This window comes from Clavelina lepadiformis, chromosome 1, assembly GCF_947623445.1.
Source record: "Clavelina lepadiformis chromosome 1, kaClaLepa1.1, whole genome shotgun sequence".
In the NCBI taxonomy this organism is placed as follows: Eukaryota; Metazoa; Chordata; class Ascidiacea; order Aplousobranchia; family Clavelinidae; genus Clavelina; species Clavelina lepadiformis.
Genome location: NC_135240.1, coordinates 9,811,451 through 9,825,590, shown reverse-complemented (window position 1 = coordinate 9,825,590; position 14,140 = coordinate 9,811,451). Strand labels below are relative to the sequence as shown.

At 33.7% G+C, this 14,140-nt stretch overlaps 1 protein-coding gene across 1 annotated transcript; it reads right to left on the bottom strand.

Moving 5' to 3' along the window:
• Window positions 1–230: 230 nt before the first annotated feature.
• LOC143451846 (zinc finger protein 706-like) lies at window positions 231–2,833 on the bottom strand. Its single transcript, XM_076952597.1, has 2 exons — window positions 2,382–2,833; window positions 231–880 (listed from the first exon to the last, which is right to left on the bottom strand). Exons 1-2 carry the CDS (start codon window positions 2,508–2,510, stop codon window positions 788–790), a joined length of 222 nt encoding a protein of 73 aa, XP_076808712.1. The 5' UTR covers window positions 2,511–2,833; the 3' UTR covers window positions 231–787.
• Between the last annotated feature and the right edge of the window lie 11,307 nt (window positions 2,834–14,140).

Genomic DNA, 14,140 nt, shown 5'->3' with positions numbered 1-14,140 from the left:
ATTGATTGTATTTTTACCTCCTAGGGCCTAACAGTTTGTTTAGCTGCGATTTTAAGAAAATTGATTGCAGTAAATTAGTATACAAATATCTTTCTATTCCCTATTGTTGTAAGTAAGTTTTCGGTTCACAATTTATTTGAAGGACTTCTTGTGATATATTTGAGAGTGTTGGATCTAGATTGATATGCAGACTGGCATAACTTTCCTATGACATAATTTCAGGACACGAGTTCAGTTTATAGTCTCATTTTTTTCAGTAAAACTGACACAGCACATACAATTGTCAGAGAAGTGAAGAAGACACCAAAAGTTGTATATCATCATAGTATAATCCAAGTTTTACTAAGAAAGCGGTTAACACTATTAACTATATAGATTAAAGCTCAGTTCATGAACATCCAGAAAGGATTATGAACGACTCCTACAGTACTGAAACACATACTGTGAAATGAAACAATTTCAAAGAACTGCAAAAATGAAAACATAATAATCCACAAACACCCCAAAAAATTGAAAAGTACAAATTGGTTTTTCTGCTATGTAATACACTGCCTTTAAGAATATTTTTACATTATCAAAATGAATGAATCTAAAATAATTCTCTATACGGGTTTTTCCAATATTTCTTATTACTAGTGGCTAAAAAGGACACAACTTAGCATGCATGCAATCTTATTTATGACGTTCAAAGTTAGTAACTGCAAGGATAGAACACATTCATAACACCCAGCATGAAATCAAGATGTAGTACAATAAAGCAATATCTACAAAAATTAACAGCGCAATCTCATGGAACTTCCTTAAGTTCTTCAGGCATAGATGCTTTTGGGTGCTTGCTCTCAAAATGCTGTTTAAATGTTTTGAGGTCAGGCATCTGTGACTACAAAATACATAATAATTTGAAGATATTTTAATGAAATTTAAATGATAAAAAATGGCTCAAGTGGTAACTATAACTCAAGTGCTATCAAGTCAAAACAAGTGGACAATACAAAGATTAATTCAAAATTGACAAGTATTTATATAAATGCTAATTTAATGCAAAATAAATGTTTAGCATTCATATACATACAACTGTTAACCCAAAAACTTTCAGATTGAATTAACAGCCAAGCAAAAACAATTGCTGTAAACTGCAACTTTTGCTGATAAAATGGAAGCTGTCAAAAAATTGCAATGACAAGTGGATTTAAGCAAAAACAATGTTAGGATTAGCAATGTAAACAGCGGCTTTTGCTGATAAAATAAAAGTTGCCAATACATTGCAATGATAAGCAGACTAAAAGAGTAGTAACTTAAGTTAGAAGAAGTGGGTATGCTGATATAACACATATAGGTCAAAAAGTGCACCAAAACAGCTACTAAAATTGTGATGTTGTTTCAGTCTGTTCTTCTACACTAGACCCAAAAATAGTGGGTATCGAGCTCGTAAAGTTAAATACAATTGCAACTAGAAAGGTTCCATAAATTTTCAGAACAACCTGCATTCCGATAATTTTGACTTACTATTATAGTGTTTTCAGAACATGGTTGCCACTTACCAGTGATTTCAATACATAGTGATATTTATTTTAATGGTTTACAGCAGAATGCTCTAACGCTATACGAGGTGCATTAATACTGTAAAACAATACAATTATTCCAAGATTTTGTGGGTCTCTTTTAGTTTTGCACTCTGACTTAAAAGCCTAAGTAGGAAGGAGAAATTATGATGCAATAATTCCTCAATACTCGCTCCTGATATGGCAGTATAAAAGTAAATGTGGACTGGTAATGTTATTTAGACCAGACATTTAAATTTGTCACGCTGTAATCTTGTAAAAAAAGTAAACACTGCTGGTCTTAAACTTGTTTTTGATCGCCTTGTTTTGTACTACTAACTACTACTATTACTACTTTGTACTAACTACTAACATCTACTTTATTAGCATCAGCCATGTTTCTATAGGCCTAAGTGTTTGATTTCTTACAAAATTCTGCAGCAAGTTATAACATAATCTTAGCATACGTCCAATGATTTACCTTAAAATCAATTTGATGTACAAAGGTATCACATATATATGAGTTTCGTCAACCATCAGTGAAGATAAAGCAAAAAAATTACACAACACATACGGAGAAAGAAAAACAAAAAGAAAGGAGCGAGAAATTTTGTAGCAAAAGAGCTTGCTGATATTAATATGTATCAAAATCTCTGCTGACCTTGAATGTACGAGCATATAGGCCTGCTACAGTGTTACAAAACATAAGGCTATAGTTGAATATATTATAATTAACTGGTATCATATCGCAGGTATATGCCTATTTATTATATAACCGTATTTGTATAACCCAATATTATAATAAAGCCAGATACCAACCTAAAAAATGCATAAACTTACCCTGCACACAGGGCATGTGTGAATCAATGCTTTTTTAGCAGCGGATTTGTGATCAGTAGTCTTTTTCTGTTTGGATTGCTTTTCTTGGTTTTTCTTTTGAGATTGTATTTTCTGGTGACCACGAGCCATGCTACCAGCCAAGACAAAAGTAAACTACTATTTTATTATAATAAGCTACAATGTACAGGCCTATAGTTCATGTGGAGTTTATAAAAAGCAGCACAAGTGTATAAACATGAAATCCTTTGCTTCAGCGGAAACAGATTTCTTAGTCTGTATAGGCCCGGCACCAGCAAGGAATACTAGCAATAAGTTCACTGCTTTCACGGATTGAATTCCAAATACTCCTTCAGCAAAAATTCAGAGCACCGTAGGCCTATATAAAACCTCCGAAAAGAAACAAAAAATAGCCTACCAGGACAATACAAAACTCAGCAGTCTCTTCACGGCAATAAATCAATAACGTTAGCCTAGCAAAGGCAACACAGAGTTGCCAGAGTTATTAATGTCAAAATCGAGATTTAATTTGCTTGAAAAATAAATAACGCAAAAATTGTTCTTGTTATTTTCTTAAAACACAAAAGTTAGTTTTTTTCAAATGCAGAAAATGATTTTTTGATAAAAAATTAAACCATACAAAAACTGTTGCATCAAGTTATCGAAAAAAGGCAATTTTAAAAACAAAAACTTTTTAAAAGTAAATACAAAGGTATGTGCATGGACAAATTAAGGACAAAACAAAAAGCATAGTGATACATACTAAAACGGTCCACAAAATGACGTAACCAAAAGTAGCATGTTAAAGCTCAAAGCGCAGCTTTTAAAATAAATCGTAATCTCAAATTTTGAAAAGCTTACAATCAGACGATTGACAACCCTGATACAACACTGTGGTTTGGTGTTTGTTAATTCGATGGAATTACACCGCTTAGTGACAGTAACGAATAAATAAATTGTAATCAAGACTCTACCAAAACAACACACTTTTGTGTGTTTACAAGCAATAAACAGAACAATGTCACGAAACTCCAAACAGCTTAACATACGGTACACACGACAAAAAATTGCATACTATCGCTTTGTAGAATTTAGCTAAAATTAAGTTTCGATATATTTAACGCACTAATCAAGTTCACCTTTGCATTTGTTAACATAGCCTATTAATCACGTTATCACAGCTTTGAAAGAATTTACCGCTCCACTCATCAAATAAAGAGTCTGCGTGTTTTACTTTTGGTCACTCTTACCTCACAATATTTCATAAGAAGCAAACCAAAATATACCATCACATTGGCTAATTGAAAACCAGCAAACTGCATTACAAATTTAAACCAAACTAACTACAATTGTAATCAACAGTAACGATTTCAGAAACATGTTTGAGTAACCAGAAATGCGTGTTCCAAAACAGTGTACAGACATAATGAGCACAAATGAAATACCTTTTGCTTGATTTAATGTAGGTATCAGTAACGATTTTGGTTATTGCAACACCCTATCCAGCCACAGGTTTGAAATAAAGTTCATCATTTTGTCAACTTGATGTATGATTGGCTGATACATTTAATTGTTGCAATATTCTCTATCGATGTTGGGTTATGAGACGGTACTTTGCAAAAGTTTAGAAAGTGCTTAGTTCTTTAAATGTGCATATTACTTTCGCTGATGAAATGTGAATAAATTACAAACGTATCATCCTTGTGTTGAAATTATAAGTTGTTATTGATGAACAACTTATTGCAAACACGCAAGTTTTAAGCTTGTCTCCTTAAATAATTGAGTTAGTGTTGCGTTCGTTGTAATATCTCAAGTTAATCGGTTGTTTCCATGGCTTTACGATGGACAAAATTCTTCGCCTTGCTTTATGCTAACTTGATTTGTAGTTTGTACCAAATGACATCTCTCGCGTGGATTGTTATCACTTTACGAAAAAAGGGGTGTGAACTGCGAAAGAAATCCACGTGGTTTCCTTTATTTGGTTTATTAGTATTACACGTTTTGTAATTTATACATTTCGGTTTTGCTGCTTTTTGTATTTTTGATTGCGGTTGATAACGTCACCGCGTTATAATTGTTAGCATTTTAATTTTCGCTTTTCACAAGTAATGACGAAAACTAAACCACACACTAATAAATACCTGTTGACTTTGCTACTGCCCTTGCATGGCCTATGCATGTTTTTGAATTCTTGTAACAACTTAACTGTTGTTAAACTTGATCGATTCATCACATAATTTCGAATGGATATAAGTGTTACTGGCATTTAAATTGTCTGTAAATTACATAAATTGTTTTGTTATCAACATTTGTAACTTTTTACACCACTCCACTTGACATGATGGCCTATGTAATATGTATTAATATCATCCATTACATGTTCAAAAAAAGAGTACAATGTTATGAACATAGTGTTTGCACTCGATCAAACTTTGTAGTTTAAAATTTATTAACCAGATAATCAATTAATAGTATTGTAATAATATACCGTTATTTTTTTATCTTGTTGGAAGCATTTTTTCAATTTGCAAACAGTCATGACAAAAATAATATCTAAAAGACACTTTTTGTTATTTTAAGTAAATTTTAGGTCTGAAGAATGATGCTTATATAAAACTTCCATCTGTAAATCACATTCAGTAGCAACTCAACAGTTGAAAAGTGATGCATATACTAGCAAGCAGCGTTACAACCAGTGATGTAGAGTTAATTTACTTGTATTTCGGTAACTCTTGTGGTTCTGATGTTCAAACCAATTTTGTTTGCTGCTGCTTATCATGATTATGTTATGTATAAAGTACTATGTTTTGTGTATTTTGTTGCCAGTTATCTAACTTAATTAACCCTATAAAAATGTTAATCAAAAGCTAAAACGGAGGTATTACAGCTGGGCTTTGGCAGCTATATAATGCTGGTTACATCATAGTTGTGTATACATTGAGAAAATTATAGTGCTTATTAATGGGTGGTTGTTAGTTTGTACAGTACAGGGGTGGTCAAACTAGTTTAATGAAAGAGTCACTTGCGGAAAACTACAAACACCAGTGACCCGCAAAATCAGTAGTGTCAATACAAATACGGTAAACAATGCATGGATAATAAACAATAATGGATATTACTATTCAGCTAGAAGAGCCACTAAAAAGATCTTGGTTTGCCCACTTTTGCTATAGTGTATAGATTTTACTTCGTGGTAATCTATTATTGCTATTCTTTTGTTTTATTATACAGCATATGTATATATAAAAATACATTCTGACTTCTTAGTCCATGACATTTAAAAAAAAATTCAAGATCTTTATTCACTTGTATTTTTAATTTTGTTGGGAAAGTCTTTTTTTGATATATGCAATATTTTCTGCAACCTTTAGAAGAGGATTGTCCAACCCTTAGCCCGCGGGAAGGTTCTGAGCGGCCCGCACGTTGTTTTTCGAAATGAATTATTTTATCAACTGAATCGCCTACATTATTTGTGGCGAACTTACATTCCGAGAAATTGGCATTTATTGTATGCTTTTTTGTCTATTGCTCTATATCATAGAACAATAGATAGTAGAGATAATAGACAATAGAGCAATAGATAGATAATATACTACAGTCTCTAGTGCAGGAGTGCGCAACTGTTCAAGTTAATTTTCTTTCATCACAATTTATTTCTAAGATTAAAATTTTGGTGTGAGTGTTTTAATTAGAAATTAGCAGTAAACACTTAAGTGGCCCGCGTAATCATTCGTAAATCGCATGTGCTTCTTTGGTCAAAAAGGTTGGACACCTCTGCTTTAGAACAATAGAATGTGACTAATGTGTTCTAAATAATGTAACTGAAAGCAATAATTAATGTAACTACAGATAATAGCACATTTTAGCTAAACATGTTTGAGTTTGGCGGCCGTGCTAACTTTCCATCATTGTAGCACTATTGTGATTTACATCTTGCATGTTTTAAGCCCTGAGGGTGTTACCCCTTTTTCTTGTTCATTGATTGTTTGTGATCGTATTTCTTGTATGACCAGTCTACAACGAGGTTAACACTATATTTTTTTTCCCACAGTCAACGGTGAAAAATAAACACTACAATGAAAGCTGCTTTTCTTGATTTTTCATTACAGTCCGAAATTCCATAGAAAATTCTCTCTTTAATTTCATCAAACTTTGACTATTATGATCACCTTTTTGTGTCTTTTTTCCTTGTCGTCTTGATAAACGTCATTGCATATGTGCGTTGCTGTATAATTTCACATTTGTCCTTGTCGTTTGTCATTTCCCTTTTCCTGCATGCATGCATTGTGAAAGTTGACATCAATGTGTGACACAATAAATTGTTTTCTTTCCTATAAGGTTACTCTTAAAGTCTTAATACAGCTTGAGGTTTGGAAACTCACTAATAAATTTGATGTTTTTGCCGATTTGTGGCTAACTGTGTTGACCCAGATCTGATTTAAGAAATTAAGCTTTGAACAGTAATTGTGAACATTCAACTTTTATGACCAATGTGGCTTGATTTTATATTAACCTGTAATGAAATGATTGGTTTATCGTTCCTTAGCCCGTAAGGATGACCACTTCAATTACAATGTTTGTCTGTTGAATTGTAGTCCTCGATAATAAATGAGTCTCAGGTCGTTGTTTCGCTTCTCTTAATCTTAGAATCAATTGTACACCTCAACAACTGTATAATCTGGTTATATTGAAGTTTCATTGAACGAATAAATCAAAATAGAACATTGTGACAGCAACAGCATAAAGACATGTTGCGGCGTTGAACGTAGAAACCAAAAGAGACTGAATGAATCAAAATGCACGCACAGTAAGAGGGAAGCATCGATTACGTCACGCAGTGTTATGCTTCGCTGATTCGATAGACGAGAATTCTATGTCGTACACAATTTTATATTATATTAAGTGATATATTTATCACAAACCACTAAGTTGATTTTATGGGTCTAATATACAAGTGCATAACCACTGGATGCCTTTGTATACTAGACTCCAGCTATTAAAATTGTAACGTCATCTGGTTTTGCACTTGTATACTAGACCCGATTTTATTACATTCAAAGGTTTTACTTAAGTTGTCTTATGCCATGCCAACTGTACGGTTTTAAACACTTTAAAACTTTGGTGTAAATGTTTCTACTTTTGTGTTATATATATATATCATATAATATTGTCATCTTTGACCAAGATAACTACTCATAGGCTGTAATTTTTTATTTTGGTTGTATAGATGCTTTTAGGTGGAGGCTTCTCATTTTGCGCACTTTGGTAGTGGTGTAATGCAAATCCTCATTGTGTTACTGTGGATTTAAGTATTCAAACAGTTTATATTAGAGATAAAATTATATGTACATTTGGATCATATATGTTGTTAATCAATGTATGTTCTTCAGAGACACAGCTTAGTAAAAATGCTGAGTATGATAAGTTCAATATATGCAAAATAGGAGAGTGGGGTTTTTGATTCTGCTGTAATTTGCTATATTGTTTATATATATTTATTATATGTTCTAATTAATTTAATGAACTGTACACTATTTTTATGACAAGACGCATTGCAAAAATTTGTGTATCATTACATAAAAATTCAAGGTCTTGTGGACTTATATAGATTAAAATATCTTTCGTATTCCCTTCCAACTCCCAATGTTCTTCTGAGATTTTGTAGGAGGCAAAGAATTTATGGTTCTCCAAATTGTTTGATTGGCTCTTTCGCATTGTGAGTTCCCTTGAGGATGATACGGAGTAGAATAACTCGTCGCAATTCCTCGAGCCATAAAGAAATCTTTAAGTTCCCGACTCATGAAGCTGGATCCTCGATCACTATGTATGTATGCCGGAAAACCAAACAAGCAAAAAAGGGCGCATCGACAATCGATGTCTGAAGACATCTTCTTGCAAGGATAAACAAAAGGATAATGACTAAATTCATCAAGATTCACCAATAGATAAGGTTTTGTCCCCTTAACGGGTCCTTTGAAGTCAATAGTCAAACGTTCCCACGGGTGAGTAGCTTTCACGAGTATTTCAGGCGGTCTTTTAAAAAAGCGGGGTCTAATCTCGGTGCAAACACAACAGGACTTACAAGCAGTTCTTGCTTCCTCGCTGGTTTATGAAAGGTTTCGAAAACGAATGAAACGATAGAGTCGAGCGTAGCCCGGATGTCCGAGGGAATCATGAAGCGATGACAAGTCTTTTAGGCAATCCACCGTGGCAAAAACTCTTGAAAGGGCGTCGGGGACAACATTAACTGAGTGTCCGTGACATGAACACCACTGGGAGTTCATTTTTAAGTTTCGTGGTCACGACACCAACCAAGCCTTTATCTGTAAAAAATGTAATTACTGTACCTGAAATGCATTTATTTATACGCAGTGGAAGCTCAGGGATGTTCATCACTTTTTTAAACTTTTGGTAAACTCAAAGTGACTTGAATGGCCTCATCAAAATACTAAAAATCAGTTAATGCTTATGCCATTATTGCTAATGCCAAAAATGTCTTTTTCAAACGTTTTTCGAGGTTCAAGCAATGTTTACTGTAATTAATCAAAAAATAACTTATCATGTCATTTAAAGTATTCACTAGATGGCTTCCACCTTAAAAAATTTCTTCCCATTGGTGCGAAATAATAATCTGATCTTTAGTGTTGATATTTTGACTTGTCTTTTTGTTTTCACGACATTGCGTCCATATGTAACTTTTATCTGCTTTTGTTACTTATTATTTGCTGTCATGATAAGGTGATTCTATTAATTTCGGACAATTACTTTTGTCCGAAATTTTTCCGTTTTTTTAAAAAGGACACTCACATTCTATTGTTTTCGTACTATAATAATTTCAATAAACCAGTATCCTACTGTATACAGTACAATTACAAAGAGCTCTGCTAATCCTGTAAATCAGTAGTCACTGATGTACAGGTAGTTTCTCTCACGGTCATGACTCTCCATTGTTGATCGGAAAACAATTGCACACTACCAAGCTGTTTGCTGGAGATCCTTTCCAAAAAAGAAGTGTGTGCAGAAGCAAAACTTTGGTGTGATGATGTGCTTTTCTGCCTTAATTACTTGCCTTAATCGTTTATTATATTAAATGTCATTCATGCCTTACCCAAAGTTGTTACACGGTGTTGTAACTAAGTCAATATATTCAAATGATGTTTTCACCATTTTCTTTACGTTGCTTGTCAAACGCAAATGAAGTTAGGCCCCTCTTGTATCACTTTAACAAAACAATTCGTAATATTAATTTTGCAGTATGATACAGAAGCATAAAGTGCAATTGCAGCAATGCAGACAATGGCTCGATTCCACTCATTTTACCTTTTCTTTCCATGAGCCATTTGTTAGTTGATTATTGCTCAGTTTCTCTTGCAGCATGTTTTCAAACAAACTATGTAGGATGCACAATCATACCTGTATGAAGGTGTAATTGGGATATGGTGCTTCTAATGCCAGTCAACAAACATAACCTGTGTGCCAGTTATGGAAATTTCTAAACAAAGCAATTTTAACCAGTAAGCTTTGTTGGGTGTCTTAATAATGATTTGATAGCCCAATTATGATATAATTTAAATTTTATTAAAGATTTTTCACTTTAATATCCATTGTCTCTCTGGTTGGAAAAGTTTTAATGCTAGTCTATTGTTTCTTTCTTTATGCAATGTCAAACTTTTTAAGGATACATAAGACTTTTGTTGCTTCCTTTCACAAATTCCACATTTTCAAAGGCAGTATTGTTTTCGGTGATACATCTAGAAATAATAATCAACGAGAGACTTTAGTAGTGCATTAAAAGTACAAATGCATGCATTATTTTATCGTTTCAGTGGGTGAATTAACACTTTTAACGAATGATTTAATGCAATTTTGAATTGCACAGCAGCTTGGCATCATTTCGAAATAAGCATTTCTTGTACTAATCATTAAGCCTTAGCACACATTGACACCACTTTCTATTTAAACCCATTGTCACAACTGAGGCTGAGATTTAAATCAATTGATGAAATGAGTAAACAATGCCATTGTGGCAAGCGCTGGTCTTTGATTGTAGAATACAATTTCATTTGTACTTTGTCAACACCAAGTGGTTAACTGTGTTATATTATCCAATACATTTTTGTTTTCATTGCAGTGTCATTTTGAATTCAGTTGTCAGTTTTTAAAGTCTTAGTCATTTTTCCCAAGGAAAATAGGGACAGCTAATGTGTATTTTTATGTGCTGTAAACATAGGCAGGCTTATGATTTATAGTGGTTGCCACTTTATAAGCCCGCAGTTTATAGGTTCATCTGCTTGTAAAGCCCAATTTTGTGTGATCACAATTTACTCCATTAGTTACTGTAGTAAATTATCTCGCTTTGTAAGCTCGTAATCTCATTTTATAAGTCTTTTTCAGAACACGATTGCATAAAATTGAATGCAATGACGCAGTGAAAAGGTTTTTAGTACTAGGGCTGGGCCACTTACGGTTTGAATTAAGACTCACTACTTTTTGTTAATATGTATTATGTTTGGTGAAGGTAGAATGTAAATATTGCAAATAGTATTGTCTACCAACAATAGAATGGCATGCTGTTAATATCAAAGTCAATTATTTGCCTCTTTGAATTTCTTGTTGTGTGGCCTTTTCAACTTATTCTGTATGGAATGATCTTATTCATGAACCCTTATCGAATTGCGTTGCTTAACCTAATAAAATTGATGAGTACACTAATAGGCTAAGACGATGTTTTTGATGACGAGGCGTAACACCTGAGAAAAATTAAAAAACATGAGACTTAACACACTAAACAAAAACAAAACATGTGGGGCACAACACCTTATAATAAAGAAAAAAGCATCAATAAATAGTAAGTAGCACTAAGATTGCCGCAAAACGTTGCAAAGCAAATTAACAATAATATGCGAGCTATTCACAGCAAAATCTTCGTTACCACCTCTCGTCTATTTATAGACCTGACATCATTGAATACACGCTTCACTGCAACAACATGCCACTTGCTTCCTTTTCCCAATTCTAACCCTGAGGGACCTCCGATATGTTGTAGACAGGAAAAAAATAAATATCGCGCTGCGCTAATAAGGTTTGCCTTCTTCAGCAAGATTTCGTTTTGCTGCATAAACAAGTTTACCCGGTCTCTACCTGGCAAATCTACCTGCAAAATCTACCCTGCATCGATGATATGAGTTCTCATTTCTCAAACGGCGTGACAATGCTGTTAGTTGCTTAATATCGCTTGTGTATACAAAACAACTTCTGCCTATACAAATTACTAAATGAAAATAAAGTTTTTATTTTATTTATTATCAGACACAAAGGCTTTCACCTTCGGGCAAAGCTTACTGAAGGAAGGATTGCAAACATTACATCGGTATATATATGGCACATCAGTTCAAGCGAGGTAATTTATCTGAACATCATTAAGGAGAATTCAAGTCCGGTCAACAACTGAATCGCAAAAGCCCAAAATAAAAATTTCAGCATTTACAAAACTCATGACTCTTGACGTAACCATCACGGTATCATCTTTTCAATTCCGACCGTGAGAGATTTTATTACTCACCACACTGTAAGTGAAAATGATAAGGCTGAGTGATTTTGAAGTTATAACGCAGTTAACGCTTTAATGCCAGCGGTAGAATTGTTGTGCCTTTTAGCGACAAGTGCAATGTAGCTTTTCATCCACAATTCGAAAGTAGCGACCCACTTTTCATGTCTTAAATGGTTAAAAGCTTTGCCATCCTATTTCCTAGTTCAGTAAGTCCACTTAATTAGGTTTGTGCAGTGAACATGGGTGGAAATAAACTGCTTTATGAAACATATTTAACATATAAATTAAGATTTACATTATAAAAGACACCAAATAAAAAAACTTCAGTCACGCGTACAATCCTCTCAAGACCGTTCAGGTGACCTGCGTTTTTGAACGTGCAAACCGCAAAATGTGTACCAAATTCAAGCGCATGTTATTGCTTCTGATTCTGTGATTCAATGAGCTTATCTTTAGCGTATGGTTAGATGAAAGATAAGGACATAAAAGGCGATGATTTATTTTTTGTTTGTTTTTTATAATGACCGGTGCGCATTTTTTGGGGTCAAATCTGTGTGCGCCCAATTTAGGACGTTTGACCATATATATGAAAACGCACTTTCCACTTTACGAGCTCACCCACTTTATAGGCACAGACTGGTCTGGTCATGAGACTGAGGGCTTATAAAACAACAACCTCTGTATCACATATATACTGATGCCCATTTAACTCTTTTTTTAGTTGAAAATGTCAGTTCGAAAAGAAGACAGGCTAATAAATAATTAGACCAAAAATCTGTCCGAAAACATTTCGATATTATCCTGTTAGAAATATTTGTGACAAACAGTACAAACTTCAAATTCTTAATAACTCAACATCTGGCTTAGTGATGCAGCATTTGAAACATGATCTTGGTGTTTTGAAAATTACTGATCATTGTTATTGTGATACATCTACAACTTTTTTTTTTTTTTCATACACGTTAATATGCTGTGTGGGTAAGTTTCGAAAGCTGATAAAGGTCAACAAACCTGAAACAACAAACACATAGGTTTTGTATACTTTCCTTCAAAACTTCCATAAACAGCTATATATCTCGCCTTATGCTATCCTGAAACTACTGTTAGAATCAGACTTAGATCTCATGTTTATAATGTATTGTTCAATTTAATTATAATGGTTAACTACCATTTTAGTTACGATGCTTTGGCAATGGTGTTATGTGTTGACTAACCGTTACTAAAATATTATCAGAAGGTTGTGATTTATGATTAAACCAGACGTTAAGAATGATTGCCGTACTATCGTCTGAGTCTTATTATTGCCTTCATGATTAATAGCTTCAAACATATTACAACAGTAATATCTGATTACCATATTATATTCAACATATTATACCTTGTATCGGACACACGACATGACTGAACGTCAATAAATGACATGCACAAAATAGCACATCAGAATAGGAATTAAGCAAGCATCCAAAAAGCAGAACATCACCACACTTGCTAATTCATACTAAATGAGTTATTACATAATTACATTAGCCTTTTCTTTTAAATTGATTGCAGAATATTCCATAGTAGTGGCATGACTTAAATTACGCTAATGATTGGCTAATAATCACGTCATACTCAGCACAATACACTAAAATATAGCAATAATGATGAGATAGATCACAAAGCAGCAATGCGCAATAAAACATGGTTAACCAATTGGTGTTAACAAAGCATAACTAAGATTGCATTCTTTTTACACACGCTGAATCTGCGCCCGCCGCAAGGCTGTATGTGTGTGAGAGCAACTTCGCTTGTAAAAATAGGGAAACATTTGATTGGTGAGCGGTGGATATTGTTTTCAGTGGAAAAGTTTGAGTTTTTAACTATCTTATGGCTAACTCTGCCTGATGGTCTGATTGCTATTAATGCAAAACGTCTTTGCTGTGCTTGCACCTAATTAAAACATTTGATGCGTTTTGGTGTTTCAATGTTGGAAAAACTTACTTCTGCCAAGTTCAGTTTAAATCAAATTTTTTGCACAACTTCACATGATGAAACTCACTTTACATCAGAAGTATGTGAGTTTTCTGTACTGGTTCAACTTATGTTGAAAATAATTGAATCAGTTGTGCAATTTTTCCAAGGTATGTGTTCTTACAGTTTGTGTTTTAATTGTGAATGCTTTCAGTGGAATTAGGGTTGGAAACAGGTATCTTCCTATTAGCTCTGCATG